The sequence below is a fragment of the Nycticebus coucang genome, chromosome 23 (genome assembly GCF_027406575.1).
Source record: "Nycticebus coucang isolate mNycCou1 chromosome 23, mNycCou1.pri, whole genome shotgun sequence".
Lineage (NCBI taxonomy): Eukaryota > Metazoa > Chordata > Mammalia > Primates > Lorisidae > Nycticebus > Nycticebus coucang.
The window spans coordinates 25,490,984-25,506,774 of record NC_069802.1 but is presented as its reverse complement, the minus strand read 5'-3'; the positions used below and the strand labels follow the sequence as shown (position 1 = coordinate 25,506,774).

General features: G+C 39.2%; 1 protein-coding gene across 3 annotated transcripts in view; it reads left to right on the top strand.

The window, feature by feature from the left end:
* ANAPC4 (anaphase promoting complex subunit 4) overlaps positions 1-15,791 on the top strand; it is a 37,065-nt gene that overhangs the window by 15,908 nt on the left and 5,366 nt on the right. For 2 of the 3 annotated variants that reach the window (XM_053577759.1, XM_053577758.1), the window contains 7 exons: positions 143-243; positions 324-375; positions 4,917-4,972; positions 9,226-9,275; positions 10,441-10,497; positions 10,930-10,986; positions 12,655-12,748. In XM_053577759.1, the coding sequence (XP_053433734.1) occupies positions 143-243; positions 324-375; positions 4,917-4,972; positions 9,226-9,275; positions 10,441-10,497; positions 10,930-10,986; positions 12,655-12,748 (467 nt within the window). The remainder of the gene's footprint in view (positions 1-142; positions 244-323; positions 376-4,916; positions 4,973-9,225; positions 9,276-10,440; positions 10,498-10,929; positions 10,987-12,654; positions 12,749-15,791) is intronic. The other variant, XM_053577760.1, reaches the window with a different exon arrangement.

The window sequence follows — 15,791 nt, the reverse complement described above, 5'->3', positions numbered from 1 at the left end:
AAATTGTTTTGAGAAATAATTTCTTATAGAAAGAAAATTAAAGTTGCTTTCAGTTTTTGTTTCTGAAAATGTAGAATGTTCAGGCAAGGTAGTAGCTTAGTGATGGTAATGATACTAATTTATGTCTGCTCTATTTTGATAGTGGCTCCGAATCTTTATTATACCATTTGAGTGAATTGAAAGGAATGGCTTCATGGAAGCAAAAATATGAGCCTCTTGGACTAGATGCTGCAGGAATTGAAGGTAGTCGTTTAATTTTTCAATGGAATACATTAAAGTACAATTTACTTACCTGACAAGTGATGTTTATATTTTTCCTTTAGATGCTATTACTGCTGTGGGTTCTTTTATCCTCAAGGCAAATGAACTCCTTCAGTAAGTATTGGGGATACGTAGAATCACTGATCTGCAAATGCCTCACTTTTTACTTACGTAAGAACTTACTAAGTTGTCATTTTCTTAAAGCAAGTTTTAAAATTTTATCAAAATTATGCTTTAATGTGATTAAACAAGCCAGTAGCACAGAGATTTTGTAAAGTAAAGATTTTATATTTTCCTGACCTCCAGGTCCTCTCTCCAGAAGGAGTCATTAACTCTGTAAATATTTCTGGTTTTGGTTCTTCCATGGCTCACCTCCATATTTCTGAATCCTACAAGTCTACTGTGTGTTTGTTGTTGTTTATCAAGTTTTAGAAATTACTCTGTTTGATTTTTCCTAGGCTGTTTGGCTTACTTTCTTGCATTCTGTCTTTGCACACCATCTGTCCTTTCCCATCTAAAGGTTGTGTCTTATCTCTTTAGTTGCCCCACCCCAGCTGTCTCCTTTAGCCTCCTGTCCCTCTGCGTCAGTCTGCAGCTGTGCCACAGCTCTCCTGCACAGTGCCCCGTGGGCCTCGTCCCCAGGGCTCTCATGCATTATTAGAAACACGACTGCCAGGAGAGCCTCTGTTTCTTGGCATGTTTAATCATTTTGCTGGGAAACGTCCTCCACTAACTTAGAAAGCAGATGTGGAAGGTAAACCTTTCATGTCCTTTCGTGTCTTTTCTCCTGCCCTCACACTTGATGGTTTTAGCTGGATTTAGGATTCTGAGGGGGAAATCAGTTTCTTAGAGAACTTTAAAAGCACTGTTCATTATATTCTGGACCTTTTGATAGAAGGCCTAGTGCTTCTGATTCTCATTCCTTTGTAGGTTTTTTCCGCCCCTCTTATCTTTAAAAGCTTTAGTCTCCGTCCTTGATGTGTTGAAATTTCATAACAGCATTTTTAGATAGGAGTCTTTTTGTTCATTATGCTGAATAACAAAGAGCTGTTTTAACCTGACTTCTCTGTGTTGTTATTTTGATAATTCCCTCTTCTTTCTCTGCCTCTCTTTTAAAATAGATTTTTGTTCTAGAAATCTATTTGGTCACTTATTAGAATTCATGGATTGATCCATGAATGGATCAAAAGTGTCTCATTTTTCCTCATATTTTTCATATCTTTGTCTTTATTTTTTTTTTTTTACTTTATTGTCCATAGCTGTCACTCGTCAGTAGACATTTATTGAACACTTAACTGTGTATAAGAGTGAATAAAATTAATGTGTAAATCCTGCCTTCATGGGTCTTGTGTTTTAATATATATGAGACAGACAGTAAACAAATGGATAGTTAAAACGTATAGTTAGTCAGGTAGTGGCAAGCAGTGGTGGGGAGACCTGTGCAGGGAAGAACGACGCAGGGCATGCTGGGGCAGGGGTCAGTTCTGTGTAGGTTGTCAGAAGGCTTCATCGAGAACGTGGAGCTGGAAGGAGTTAGGAAGGGAATGAGCCCTGTTGATTGGGGGCAGAAGGGACAGCGAGTGTGAGTTTGGGGCACGCATGGCCTGTTGAGGGACTTCAGGGCACTGTAGCTGCAGTGGACTGAAAAAGAGGTAAGAACAAAAGGACAAGTGGTGGAGGATGGCAGGTTGCATCCTGCCTGTAGACAGGTGCATGGACTTTGGCTTGTGCTCTAAGTGTAATGAGAGGCCCTTGGGGAATTAAGAGTAGTGGAATGAGAGAATATGATTTAGGTTTTAAGAAGATTTTTCTTTCTACTTAGTATTGAAAATACCTTATAGGCAGGCAAGGATAGAAGCCAAGAGAGAAATGGTGGTTCCATTGTGGTTATCTTTTGAAAGTATAAACAAGATTTTCTGAAATTTTAGTTTTTTTGAGAATAGGTGGTAAAATGAAGGCGTCAACAGATAATTAGGAGTTTAGGCCTTAGCATTGGAAAGGGTATTAGAGTTGACATTTTACTGAAGTAGGGAAGAGCCAAGAGGGGCAAGTTTAGGAGGGAATAGAGTATGAGTGAGCAAGAGTGGATTTGGACATAATAGAGTCCTCTTTGTTTTAGAATAAATATACTTTATTTTGAAATCTCACGCAGAAAAATTACAGGCACAGTAAAGACAACTCTGTTAATAGCATGATTCACCATTTAACAATATTTTGCTGTGTTTATTTCAGCATAGTCTGTTTTCAGAAACTTTGGAGAGTATGCTGTGTGTATCACATGTCTTTACTCTGTGATACTTCGGTGCCTATTTTCTAAGAGTAAGGTTATTTTCTTACATAACCACTGCACAGTTACCAAAGTTAGGAATTTTTACATTGATGCAACACTTAATCTGCAGCTCAGTTCGCATTTCGCAATCATCCCAGAAACATCCATGTAAGATGCAGTTCAGGACCATGTGTTTCATTTGCAGTGTCTCTTTAATCTTGAGCCATTTCTTAAACTTTTTTTTTCTTTTATGATAATAGATATTTTAAAAGAAAGCAGGTTGAGATTGAGATTTTGAAGGGTCACACACAGTAGTCAATGACAGAGTCTAGGATAGGAATTTGGGAATAAGTAGCTAAGGAGGGTTGCAGGACAAGATGGTTGACTTGAACCATTCTGTTGAATTTCTTATGGCAGTTCTGTCTTTTAATTTCCTAAAGTGTTCTCTTGTTTCTTTAATCCTCTTGTTCTGTGAATGTGGCTGGCATCTTTCTCTGAGGATATTAGATTTTTTGAAGGTCTGTGTTCTTGAATTACCCCACTTGGTGGGTCATTTTTCTGTTTATCTTGATCTCTTGTGGCAAGCTTTCTTCAAATACCTGATGCTTGGTTGTTTACTCATATCATTCATGGGACGACTTAAAGTTGCTTGGAATCTCTGTATGCAGGGATGTCAGGGAGCCAGCACCCGAGCCGCAGGCTGTCCCACGCGGAAGAGCCTCAGTTCTTCCCAGTTTATTCAGTTTCTGTGAAGAGCCCTCTTAATGTTTTCTTTTGATTAGAAGGTAAACCTTTAGGAATTCATCATGTTTTGGACCAAGTACATACTGACCTCTGTGTTAGATTTTCAGCGTATTGCCTGTGCCTAGCTCCACACATCACCCTGGCATCTCCTGTGGAACCTGCTCTTGCCAATGTCTGGGCTCCCCAGGGTGGTGGGGGGCTTCCAACTGCCTGAAACATGGCCTGCATTTTTGAGCTTCCTTAGTTACCAGGTCCATTTTCGACATTTCTGAAATTTATTTTCTATTGTTCTTTTGTTTTTGTGAGTTTCTAGCATATAGAAACTACCTGTCCTTCTGTCATTTTAATGGGGCTTTAGAAGGCAGAGGTTATAGATGCTTGAGCTCAGAAGACAAAATGAAAGGAGAAATGACATTCCTTTTCCTGGATTTTGAAGTATTTTTTGGTTCATATTTGCTGAGAGCAAATGTAAAATATTAGGCTTTTTGTGATCCCCTTTCAGTATGAATGAAAGGTAATTTAATTTCTTGTTCTTTTCGGGTAAGTAGAATTATTGCAGGTTGCAGATGGGGAAACCAAGGCATTGAGAATTTTGATGTTAGCCTGACTGCCTGGGGTAGAGTGAGGGTCTTGATTGGGAAAGACACAAAGGAACTTTAAAAAAAAATTTTTGCTGCAAGAGAGTTTTGATGATGTTCCTTGGCAGCATAAGAGATGTTGCTGTCTTTTATCTCAAGTGTTTTACTTTGTACAGAAAGGTTAATGATCCTGACCTGCCTCTCCAGTAGTATTGTGAAACTTAATGCTTAGAGAGGGCTTAGAGATTCAGGACTGAAAAGAGCAGGTATTACTTTCTTAGAGTAATTATCTTGCAGATGTGAGCATAAAAAGATGTTTAAAACATGATACCCATCTCTATATTGAGAAAGAGTTTTATCAAAATGAAGGTGACTTCCATTCATAACATTTAATTTTTTAGGCACATTTGTATAAAGCCCAGACAAATTCAATTTTTGAGATCTCAGTTTTTGTTAGAACCAAAACTCGCTTCCTAATGTCCACTAATATTAGACTTTGTGGCATAGTACAAATTTATAATAATGTTTTTTTTATTTGTTAGAGTTGATGTTTTTTCTTCTTACTGACCAGTGAGCATTTTCTTTTCAACTGGGAATAAGGCTAAAAACTGTTTTTTTCCTGATTTATTTGCAAAGTTAGAAAAGGATTTCATGGTGGTGCCTGTGGCTCAAAAGAGTAGGGCTCCAGCCCCATATGCCAGAGATGGTGGGTTCAAACCCAACCCTGGCCAAAAACTGCAAAAAAAAAGAAAGAAAAGGATTTCATACTTTACTAAAGTCTAGAAAAGACTATTACAAATTTTGTCCTACATAGCAAGGTTTGTAACCAGTTAGAATCTAAGTTATTTGCTTTATTCTTGAGAAGAATTGGGATTTGTGATTTTGAAGTTTATTTTTAGGTGTATGTTTGATTTGTAAAATCTGTTATCTAAAGACTTAAATGTCATCCAGATAGGATAAAATAGAATGGTAAGAATAATGATATTCCATGATAGTTAAACAATGATACATCAACCCCTACGTGATGATTTTATTTCTGATTTCTTTTATTTTTATCTTTTTAGAGTTATAGATAGTAGTATGAAAAACTTCAAAGCCTTTTTTCGGTGGCTGTATGTGGGTAAGTTAATTGAGTGAAGCATTCTTTAACACTTTTAAAAAGCTGTGATACTATCATCTGAGACTGTTAAAATTACTCCAGTAAAATTTCAAATACTGATAAAAGTAGAGAAAACAGCATAATGAATGCTTGTAGTTTTCCTCAGCTTCAGCAGCTGTCAACACACAGCCAGTCTGTGCACCCACCCAGCCCCCCTTCCCCTCAGAAATATTTTAAAATATGTTTATTGATATGTAATAGATTTACATGTCTGGGGAATGTGTGATAATTTAGTACATTCACATAATCTGTAAAGATCATGCCAGTCTAGCCGGGTGTGTGGTGGGAGCCTGTAGTCCCAGCTGCTTGGGAGGCTGAGACAAGAGAATCGTGTAAGCCCAAGAGTTAGAGGTTGCTGTGAGCCGTGTGACCTCATGGCACTCTACCTGAGGGGGTACAGTGAGACTCTGTCTCTACAAAAAAAATAAAATAAAAATAAAAAAAAAGAAAGATCATGCCAGTGAATTTGGGATATCTATTACCTTGAACATTACCAGAAACGTTCCCCACAGAAGTACTAGATCTAAGTTGTAGCAATTCTTGTCCTTATCACTTACTGACAGTTTACCCTTTTTTACCTTGTAATATCTCCTTAGATTAAATAACATTTTTTAGTCCTTGCTATATATTAGGCACTGTTAGGTGCTAGATTTAAAAAAGTAAAAAACTAAGAGACAGCCTCTGCCCTTGGGTTGCTCGTGTTCTGTACTCTGGTCCTCTGTCTTGAGATCTTGGCTGTCTGGTATGGTAGCCACTAGCCACATGTGGCTATTTAAGTAGCTTTAAATGATAAAAAGTTATGTATTTGGTTCCTTATTCATACTGGTCACATTTGAGATTCTCTGTAGCCACACACGGTTATAGCAGCATAGAAATAGCACATGTCCGTTTCACTGCTCTTAAGCAGTAATGCCCTAGCTAAGAACAGTGCAGACCACTCGTGATCATTCTTCCATCTGCGCAGCGTCTTTGTGTTTGGGAAGGTAGTTAACAAGTACTTATTGACTTGATAAGAAATGTTTTCGTATTCACGCTGCAGTGTACGCATATTTTATTTGGGTCTGTTTATACTGCTGTTTTTGAAACCTCTCCAAATCCTTAAAAAGAATCCAAAATACACTTCCCTCCAACTCATGTGCAAAATTTAGTGCAAATGGAATTTGTCTCATAGTTGTTAAAATTCCTGAAGAGGAAATAGAAAGTAAATTACCTGCAATGTAATGTTCTAACTTTTTTTAACAAATGCTCATATCTTCAATTTTAATATTATAAAAGTAGACTTCATATTTTTAGCCTAATGTAATTGCTTTTATTTAAAAACTGAATGTGATCTGCAGATGTTGATACTTAAAAATTTTTATATTTTTCGGGCGGCACCTGTGGCTCAAGGAGTAGGGCGCCGGTCCCATATGCCGGAGGTGGTGGGTTCAAACCCAGCCCCGGCCGAAAAAAAAAAAAAAAAAAATTTTTATATTTTTCTGAAAACTGTACCAGTGTAGCCATAATGAGGAACCAGAGTGTTTATCAGCCACATTATTATTAAGATCCACATTATTATTAATGATCAGAATAAATCACAATATTAAAACTGAGACCTTAGAAATCATTTTCTTTGACAGAAGTAGTTGGTTTTATTTACATTTATTGGAGGGCAATTGAGGCAGTTTTTATTTTTTAATATTATTTATTTATTTATTTGTTTGTTCCTTTTTTGCAGTTTTTGGCTGGGGTTGGGTTTGAACCTGCCTCCTCCGGCATATGGGACCGGTGCCCTATCCCTTTGAGCCACAGGCACGGCCTTTTTTTTGAGACAGAGCCTCAAGCTGTCGCCCTGGGTAGAGTGCTGTGGCATCACAGCTCACAGCAACCTCCAACTCCTGGACTCAAGTGATTCTCCTGCCCCTGCCTCCCAAGTAGCTGGGACTGCAGGAGCCTGCCACAGCACCTGGCTATTTTTTGGTTGCAGCTGTCATTGTGTTTGGCAAGCCTGGGCTGGATTCGAACCCACCAGCTCAGGTGTATGTGGCTGGCGTGTTAGCTGCTTGAGCCACAGGCACTGAACCCTTTTTTTTGAGAAAGGATCTTGCCTGTTGCCTGGGCTAGATTGTAGTGGCATTATCATAGCTCACTGCAACCCCAAACTCCTGGACTTAAGTGATCCTCCCGTCGTAGCCCTCCCTAAAGTTTTAGGATTACAGACATGAACCACTGCACCTGGCCTATATTTGCTTTTTAAAAAATTTTGTTTCTGGGCAGCGCCTGTGGTTCAGTGAGTAGGGTGCCGGCCCCATATGCCGAGGGTGGCGGGTTCAAACCCAGCCCCAGCCAAACTGCAACAAAAAAATAGCCGGGCGTTGTGGCGGGCGCCTGTAGTCCCAGCTGCTCAGGAGGCTGAGGCAGGAGAATCGCGTAAGCCCAAGAGTTAGAGGTTGCTGTGAGCCGTGTGACGCCATGGCACTCTACCCGAGGGCGGTACAGTGAGACACTGTCTCTACAAAAAAAAAAAAAATTTTTCTTTTCTTTTTTTTTCAAGACAGTTTGACTGTATCACCTAACTAGAGAATAGTGGAGTCATTGTAGCTCACTGCAATCTCAAACTCCTGGGCTTAAGAGGTCCTCCTGCCTCAGCCTCCTCAGTAGCCTCCTACAGATGTGCTCCCCCACACCTGGCTAAAGTTTCTACGATTGTATGTCCTAATTATAGTAAGAATCGGGAATAGAAGAAAAATGAATTACTGCTGAACCTTTATAATTTGACCAGAACATTATAAAAAGTATACTGGTTTGGAGAACTGGAGACCTAAGGCCTAGTGTAATCCTGGCCCTGCCACCAGTAGCTCCATAACCTGGTTTTCTGTTTTGTAAAGTGTAATCCCCATAAAGGCAGGGACTTCTTTTATGCTCATGTATCCCTAGGGCCTGAAGTATGCTCAGTTTCTTTTTGGATGGATATGAATGAGTGGAACTAAATTTTGGCTCCTTTTTAAGATAATTTAGAAGTTTGAATTAATGAAAAACAGTTTCTAAAATAATCTATATTTGCCAGGGTACTTCTGACATGTTTTTTACTGAACAAACAATTGTGTTCAAACACCATGTGGAAGCACATGTGACAGCCTTAGTCTCGAGTCAGGTGAATGTGACAGAAGAAACACAGTACCCCTGGGGCAACCCTGCGCAAGGATAGAAAGAGCCGACCACACGTGCTAGATCAGAGACAAATATGTAAATGTCAGTGTGGATACATACATGTCAATCTTAGTGCAAATGTCTTCATGCAGAAAAAAAGGCCAAGGGACGTTAACGTTCCTTTGGTATCGTAAGTCTTTGGAGGAAAGAATAGCAGCAGTTAGATGTGTTTGTCCTGAGTAGCAATGGATCAAATTGAGGAAGAAGAAGAAAAGTTAATAGTTTAGAACGATCAGGCTGGGTACGGTGGCTCACACCTGTAATCCCAGCACTCGGGGAGGCTGAGGCAGGTGAATTGCTTAAGCACAGGAGTTTAGGACTAGCATGAGCAACAGTGAGACCCGTCTCTACTATAAATAGAAGAACGAGCCAGGCGTGGTGGTAGGCGCCTGTATTCCCAGCTACTTGGGAGGTTGAAGCAGGAAGATCTCTTAAGCTGTGAGCTACAGATGCCATGGCACTGTATTCAAGGTGACAGAGTCAAACTGTCTCAAAAAAGCAAAACAAAAACAATAGCATTGTTAGACCAACAGTTTTCAACCTGAAAATATAATTCAAATTTAAATTCTTCACCCTTTGGTTTTATTTATTTATTTTTATTTTTTTGAGACTGAGTCTCAGTTTGTTGCTCCCTGGTAGAGTGCCATGGGGTCATAGCTCACAGCAACCTCAAACTCTTGGGCTCAAGTGATTCTCTTGCCTCAGCCTCCCAAGTACCTGGGACTACAGGCGCCTGCCACAACATCAGGTTATTTTTATAGACTGGGTCTTGCTCTAGCTCAGACCAGTCTTAAACCTGTGAATTCAGGCCATCTGCCTGCCTCGGCTTTCCAGAGTACTGGGATTACAGGTGTGAGCCACCACACCCAGCCTTCACCTTTTGGCTTTTGGAAGAAAAGTTTTGCTAAATGAAGAGAAGCTGTTTAAAATAGAAGATTTAGTCCAGTGAAACACATTTGAAATGTATTTGTAATTAAACTTATATTTTATGTTTTAAAGATAGTTTTTTAACTTTTTATCTCCAGCAATGTTGAGGATGACAGAAGACCACGTGCTTCCTGAGCTAAACAAGGTAGTTCGTAGTGGTGGATTTTTATGATGTGTTGATAATTGTCCTGGCTGAGGTCATCTTGGAACTCTTAGTCAGGTACTAGTTAACAGGATGTTAGGCTGTAAACATTAGATCTTTTAAGCCTTTTTATTTTTTAATTGGCAGTTTTGTAGTTTTTCATCTCATGGATACCTTTATCATGACTATCTAAATTTATAAATTTCATGTTTGGATAAGGTTTTATAATCTATGTAAGGTAGCAACCTTATTGTATTTCTTACTTTGATTTCCCTAAATCTTAAATGCATTGGTTTCTTTGGAAGTCAAGTACTTACATAGCAGTACGTGTGCTGATTTTCTGGTAAGCAAATTTCTTTCTAACTGTAGTGACAAGTGGCAATGGAATCTTCTTCCAGGGAGATCTTAGAGAAGAAGGCAGAATTCCCATTTGATTTCTGGGCCCCACTTCTCACCCCTTCCCAAACTGTTCAAGTAGATTAGGTAATTTTCAGCCCGAAAGAGTGGAGAACATTAGAATTAGCCTGTGTGTGCGGGATGAGTAAGAGATCCTTCACTTTGTACACCTTTTGTGCCAAGTAGAACTTTTGCAGTATGGGTGACTGGCCTTGCAAAGCAGGGAAGTTTCACAATAGTTTTTCTGACATCACTGTTAGCATTATTTTAGAAGATTAAGAATCTTCTTTAGAATTGCTAATTATTAGGAGAGACCTTAATGTGTAATCTTTTGAGAGCTAAAGAATTGGAGCAGGGTGAAGGCAAGGTCATTGTCAGAAGCAGGGAGAGGCCGACACTGAAACCAACAGGGCTGTTCACGGGCAGCTTTTGACGAGGCTGTGAGGCTACCTGTCTAGGCTGACAGATTTCCTTCCCAAAGGAGGGACCATGGCATACAGGTCCTAAAATAATAAACAACCAGCCACATAGGCCATAAGGGGTTCTGTAGCCATAGGATTAGCTGATTAGAAATTGAGTTTAAATGTTTAATTACATTCTTCCCAGAATCCTAAGAGTTCGTATTTCATAGTTGCATAATCTAAATTTCTTTGATAGAACTATTTTCCCATGACTTTTAGTAGATAGTAAAAAGCTCACATTTATTGTTACAGAGTATTTCTTTTATGGGGGAAATGTTCCTTTATTTTGATTTATTTTCTTTTGTTGTTGATAGATGACTCAGAAAGATATCACATTTGTTGCCGAATTTCTTACTGAACATTTCAATGAGGTAAGAAATCGGTATTTCTATACTGCACATTTTTTTTTTTTTTTTGCTGTGTTTGGCCTGGGCTGGGTTTGAACCCACCACCTCTGGCACATGGGGCCAGCACCCTACTCCTTCGAGCCACAGGCACCGCCCTATACTGCACATTTTTGAAAGTGGTTGCAGTAAACGTGGGTAATAATAAGAATGAATTAAATTTAACACAATTGAGGTCCTTTGCCATTACTTTTTTTAAACTGCTGAAGAACTTGAACTAATTAATGGTAGTACTTAGTGAGCATAAAATCTATAAATTGAACTTTTATTTGTGTTTTACAATGCATAAACAGGTAACTGTCACTAGCAGCTCTCTTCAAAAATAAAGTTATGGTTTAAATTTAAGAGTTTGTCTTTTGTGAGTTGACTTTAGAGTTAAACTATGTTAATTCTTTCTAGGCTCCAGACCTTTATGATCGGAAAGGAAAATACTTTAATGTTGAAAAAGTTGGTCAGGTATGTATGGCCTTTGGGCTAAATTTAGGTATTACTACCCTTACTTCATTTTTTTTTTTTTTTTTTGCACTTTTTGGCCAGGGCTGGGTTTGAACCTACCACCTACGGTATTTGGGCCAGGGCCCTACTCCTTTGAGCCACAGGCGCCAAAACTCCCCCCACACACACTTTATTTATTTATTTTTTTGAGATAAAGTCTTACTCTTCACCCTGGGTAAAATGCCATAGCATCATAGCTCACAGCAACCTCTCTTGGGATTGAGCAGTCCTCCTGCTTCAGCCTCCCAAGTAGCTGGGACTATAGGTACACACTACTATGCCTGGCTATTTTTAGAGATGGGGGTCTTGCTCATGCTTGTCTTGAACTCCTGAGCTCAGGCAGTCTGAGCTGTATGTACTGGTTCTCTGAGTCCTGCAGCTCTTGTGAATGCTGCTGCCTTCCATCACATACTAATCAAAGCCCGGGTTGCGTTAGTATCATCACTGGTCTAATCAGAAAAGTCATAACACGTCATAAAACATGCCGTCAAGGTCACAGTGCAGACGCAGGTTTACCAAATTTTAATTATTTATTTATTTTTTTATTGTTGGGGATTCATTGAGGGTACAATAAGCCAGGTTACACTGATTGCAATTGTTAGGTAAAGTCCTTCTTGCAATCATGTCTTGCCCCCATAAAGTGTGACACACACCAAGGCCCCACCCCCTTCCCTCCGTCCCTCTTTCTGCTTCCCCCCCCCATAACCTTGTCATTAATTGTCCTCATATTAAAATTGAGTACATAGGATTCATGCTTCCCAAATTTTAATTTTTGCTTTTAAATTTTATCATTGCCAACAAATAACTGCAGTGTTTTGGTCAAAATGACAGGGTTACTTTATTTTCAAAAAGAATCTGTCAATAATCATAATTTGCCAGTCATTCTTTCAAGTAAAAATGTAATTCCATTTTTAAAAAAGTGCATGTCTTTATAACTGAGTTTCATAAGTGCTTTTTCCTTAAGATAACCATTGTACTTTAGTATGCACCTCTGTTATGTTGCCCAGAATATTAAAGATTTGTACTCAAGGGTTGAGAGTTAATAAAATTACTAATTTAATACCTTCATTAAAGATCAATGGTACTTTGAGTATGTAGCCAACAAAACAGAACAAAACAAAATACAATGACTCGTGTGATTTGGAACCAGTACCTTTACTCTTGGCAAAGGCACCAGCAGTTTTCCCCACCATCAGTGCAAATGTCAACACAGTGAAAGGGGCAAGTAACACCTTGGTGTTGTTATAAACCTAGAACTGACCTGTGGATCCCTCGTAGCATCTTGGGGACTTCCAGGGGTCTGCAGACCAATTTGGAGAATAGCTTCCGTAGAGTATATTAACAGCTGATGCTTGTAAAATTAATGTCTGACTTAAAAGTATGTTTGTGAAAGTGAAGCACAGAGTTGGAACTGTGGTCTCTACATCTACAACGTGGTAGTCTTTTGGTAGTTTTCATTTTGTTCAGATGCTTGGCATTTAGCAAATTTTTGGTCACTCAGAACAATAGTCATATCAAGAGCTTCAGAATAGAACAAAATAACTTATTAAATAGAAAAATGTTAAATATAAACAGTTTTTATAGTCTGATTATTTTACTAAATTTAAGTTTTTAATTCTGTATTTTCAGTACTTGAAAGATGAAGATGATGATCTTGTGTCGCCCCCTAACACAGAGGGAAACCAGTGGTATGACTTTCTTCAAAATAGCAGCCACCTTAAAGGTATTTCCTGAACAAAGTAGACTTTGATCATGTTTATATTTCCTTGAGACCAGGTCTTGAGTAGATCACTAACAGTTTGAACACTTATCTAAGTTCACTAGACTTATTTTTTGTGTCCATTGTGTTTGGTTAGAGAAACAGTAAAATAACCAATCTTATATAACATTACCATGATAGAAATTGCTTTGACATTGTGTAGTAATAAGATTCTTAAGTATTCTTGTATTATCTGTTTTATACTCTATAAAATAGTGTTGAGGGAAAGCTATAGAGCTAACTAGTGAGAGAGGTCTGTTTGCCAATTCCAGTTTATTAACACCTGAAAGACACTGAGGCTCAACCCTGTTCTTCTGAGGTTGCGGTTTTTTTGTATGTGTACTCGTTATACCTTTCATTGTCTGAGACTTCACAATGTTAATAATAAAGTAAAAATTATTTCACATTGTTAGTGATGCAGCACATAATAGCAACCTTTAAATATGTCAAAACTCACCATTTTAGATGAGAATATTTTTAAGACAGGTGTTTCTTTGCTTTTTTTTTTCCAAGAACAAAATGTGACTACAGATTAGCAGTTTCTTCAGTTCTTAGAGTGATAGCTAGTTAACTTTTATGCAGTTCTTATTCTGCCATACATGCGTGGTGCTCCTTTAATCCTTGCGAGAACCTGTGGGGCAGGCGTCTCTTCACTTACCAATGAGGAAACAGGGTAGAGAAGACCCAGGGTTGCATGGGCTGGTGAGTGATGCAACTGGGATTCTGTTCACGTCAGAGCCTCAGTAGACTCAGTACCGGTTGAGCCTCTTAATTTGGAAATTTGAAATGCTCCAAGATCTAAAACTTTTGGAGTGCCGACATGATGCCACAGTAGAAAATTGCACGCCTGACCTCAGGTGACCAGTCCCAAGTCATAACACCATCAAAAACTTTTATTATTGTTATTAAAAACATTGTATAAAAATACCTTCAGGCTATGAGAAGATGTATATGAAATATAAACGAATTTTGTGTCCCACTCCCAAGGTGCATACATCATATATGGATGAATATTCCAAAATCAGAAAAAGTCCAAAATGCTTTTGGTCCTGAATATTTTGAATAAGGGATATGCAATCTGTAGTGATCTCTGCCACTTATTTTTGGTTATTGCTTATATGAATGACTGACTGAAGGAATGAGGGAGAGAATTCTTTGATGCCTGGAACTTTGCTTATGGCTTTTTTGTTTGAACCTTAGAAGTCCAACTTCTTTTTCCGAGCAGGGCATATTTTGTATTGCTCAAAAGACTTAAGACCACTAGAGAGATTCATTGATGTAAGTTAGCTATTGAATGGAGGAAGAATAAAGGTACAGCCGACTCTACTCATTTACTGTATTTAATTGAAATGCAAAAGGAAAGGGGAGGGCTGGTGGCAGTGGTGTGTCAGGAGCATTGGTGCCTCAACCTTGTGTCTGTATTGGCTAATATTGATCCTGGGAACTTTGGTTTGTTGTGCTGAAAATGGGTCCTCCTCCCCCCATCTTATACGTCTGAATAAGAAAGGTCTGCTCTTAGCTACAGAACTAATGTTTAACCACGTGTACTTCAGATTAACTCCATTTCTTAAGTGCTCAAGGTTTTGCTAGTGGGGAGTTTGGACAAGTCCATTAATTTCCCAGTTTCTTAGTCTGGTATGAAATAATACCAGCTGTCATTATAGAACTGTTGGGGAAACATCAGTGAATCTTTTTCTGTAATACTTGGCAAAAATCAAGTGTCCTTCTTTAGGGCACATGAGAGAGCCAGTCTTACTTGATGGGTAGCGGTCAGTGCTGGGGACACTGGATTCCTGGATTGGAGTCTTGCTTTAGTAGCAGTTTGGGGGGGGGCAAGTTGTCTGACATCTCCATGCTCCAGTTTTCTCATCTGTAAAATGAAGATGATAATAACACCTCCCTCAGAAAGCCGTTGTGCAGAATAAGTTAATCTAGCACTTGGAATAGGCCTGGCACTGTGCACACAGTGTGTTGCATCGGAGATGTTTTACTCAGTGCTTTTCATACAAAATGAGAGCCATTTCCCCTCCTCACACCAGCCAGTTCTGCCTCCGGTCTTAGGACGTCAGACTTCACTCTCCAGTGTCAGGCTCCCAGGTCACTACACTTTATAAGGCCCAGGGTTCCCACAACCTTCCCCACATCATGTTGGATAATTTGTTAGAATAGCTCATAAAACTCCAGGAAACAGTTTACTGTTTTATAACTCAGGAGCAGCAATAGAAGCAAAGTGTTAAGGAAGGGAAGACGCAGAGCTCCCATGTCCTCCCAGCACCTCAGCTGTTCACCAGCCAAGAAGACGTCTGAACCCCATTGATGTGGGGTATTTATGGGGGTCCCTTGACATAGACATGGTTGATAAAATCATTGGCCGTGGTGGTTGGGCTCAACCTCCAGGTCCTTTCCCACCTTGGAGGTTGGGGGTAAAGCCGGAAGTTGCAAACTTCTAATCAAGCCGTGGTCTTTCTGGTGACTAGCTCCTCCTGAAGCTATCTAGGAGTTGGCCAGGAATCACCCCATTAAAACAAAAGCTGCTTCTGTCACCCTTATCACTCAGGAAATGCCGAGGGTTTTAGGAGCTCCCCTCTAGGTACTGAGGACAGACAGGCATCTCTCTCACCTGTTCAGAGCATAAAATGTTGACATGATTAGAATTCATTTTATTCAACATAGCCTTGTGTAAGGGAGGCCTACAGAGCACAGCGGAAGAAGATGGACTTTAGTGCCAGACTTAGGGCTGAATCGTAGAGCTAGGTGCTTAGTCATTTTCACACTGGTCAGTTGCCTAAACCTACTAAGCTTTGTTTTTCTTTCAGTCTGTAAATTAGAAAAGACTGAAGTCTTTTTTGTGTGGCTGTTGTAAGCAATAGAAATAGCAGATATAAAAAGAACCTGGTATAAGTAGATGTCTATAGATGCTAAATTATACAGAGGGTGTATAATTGTTCCTGATAAAGTAGAGTTTTATAAAATAGCTTATTTACATGGAGTTAGTTTCTCGTCTCTT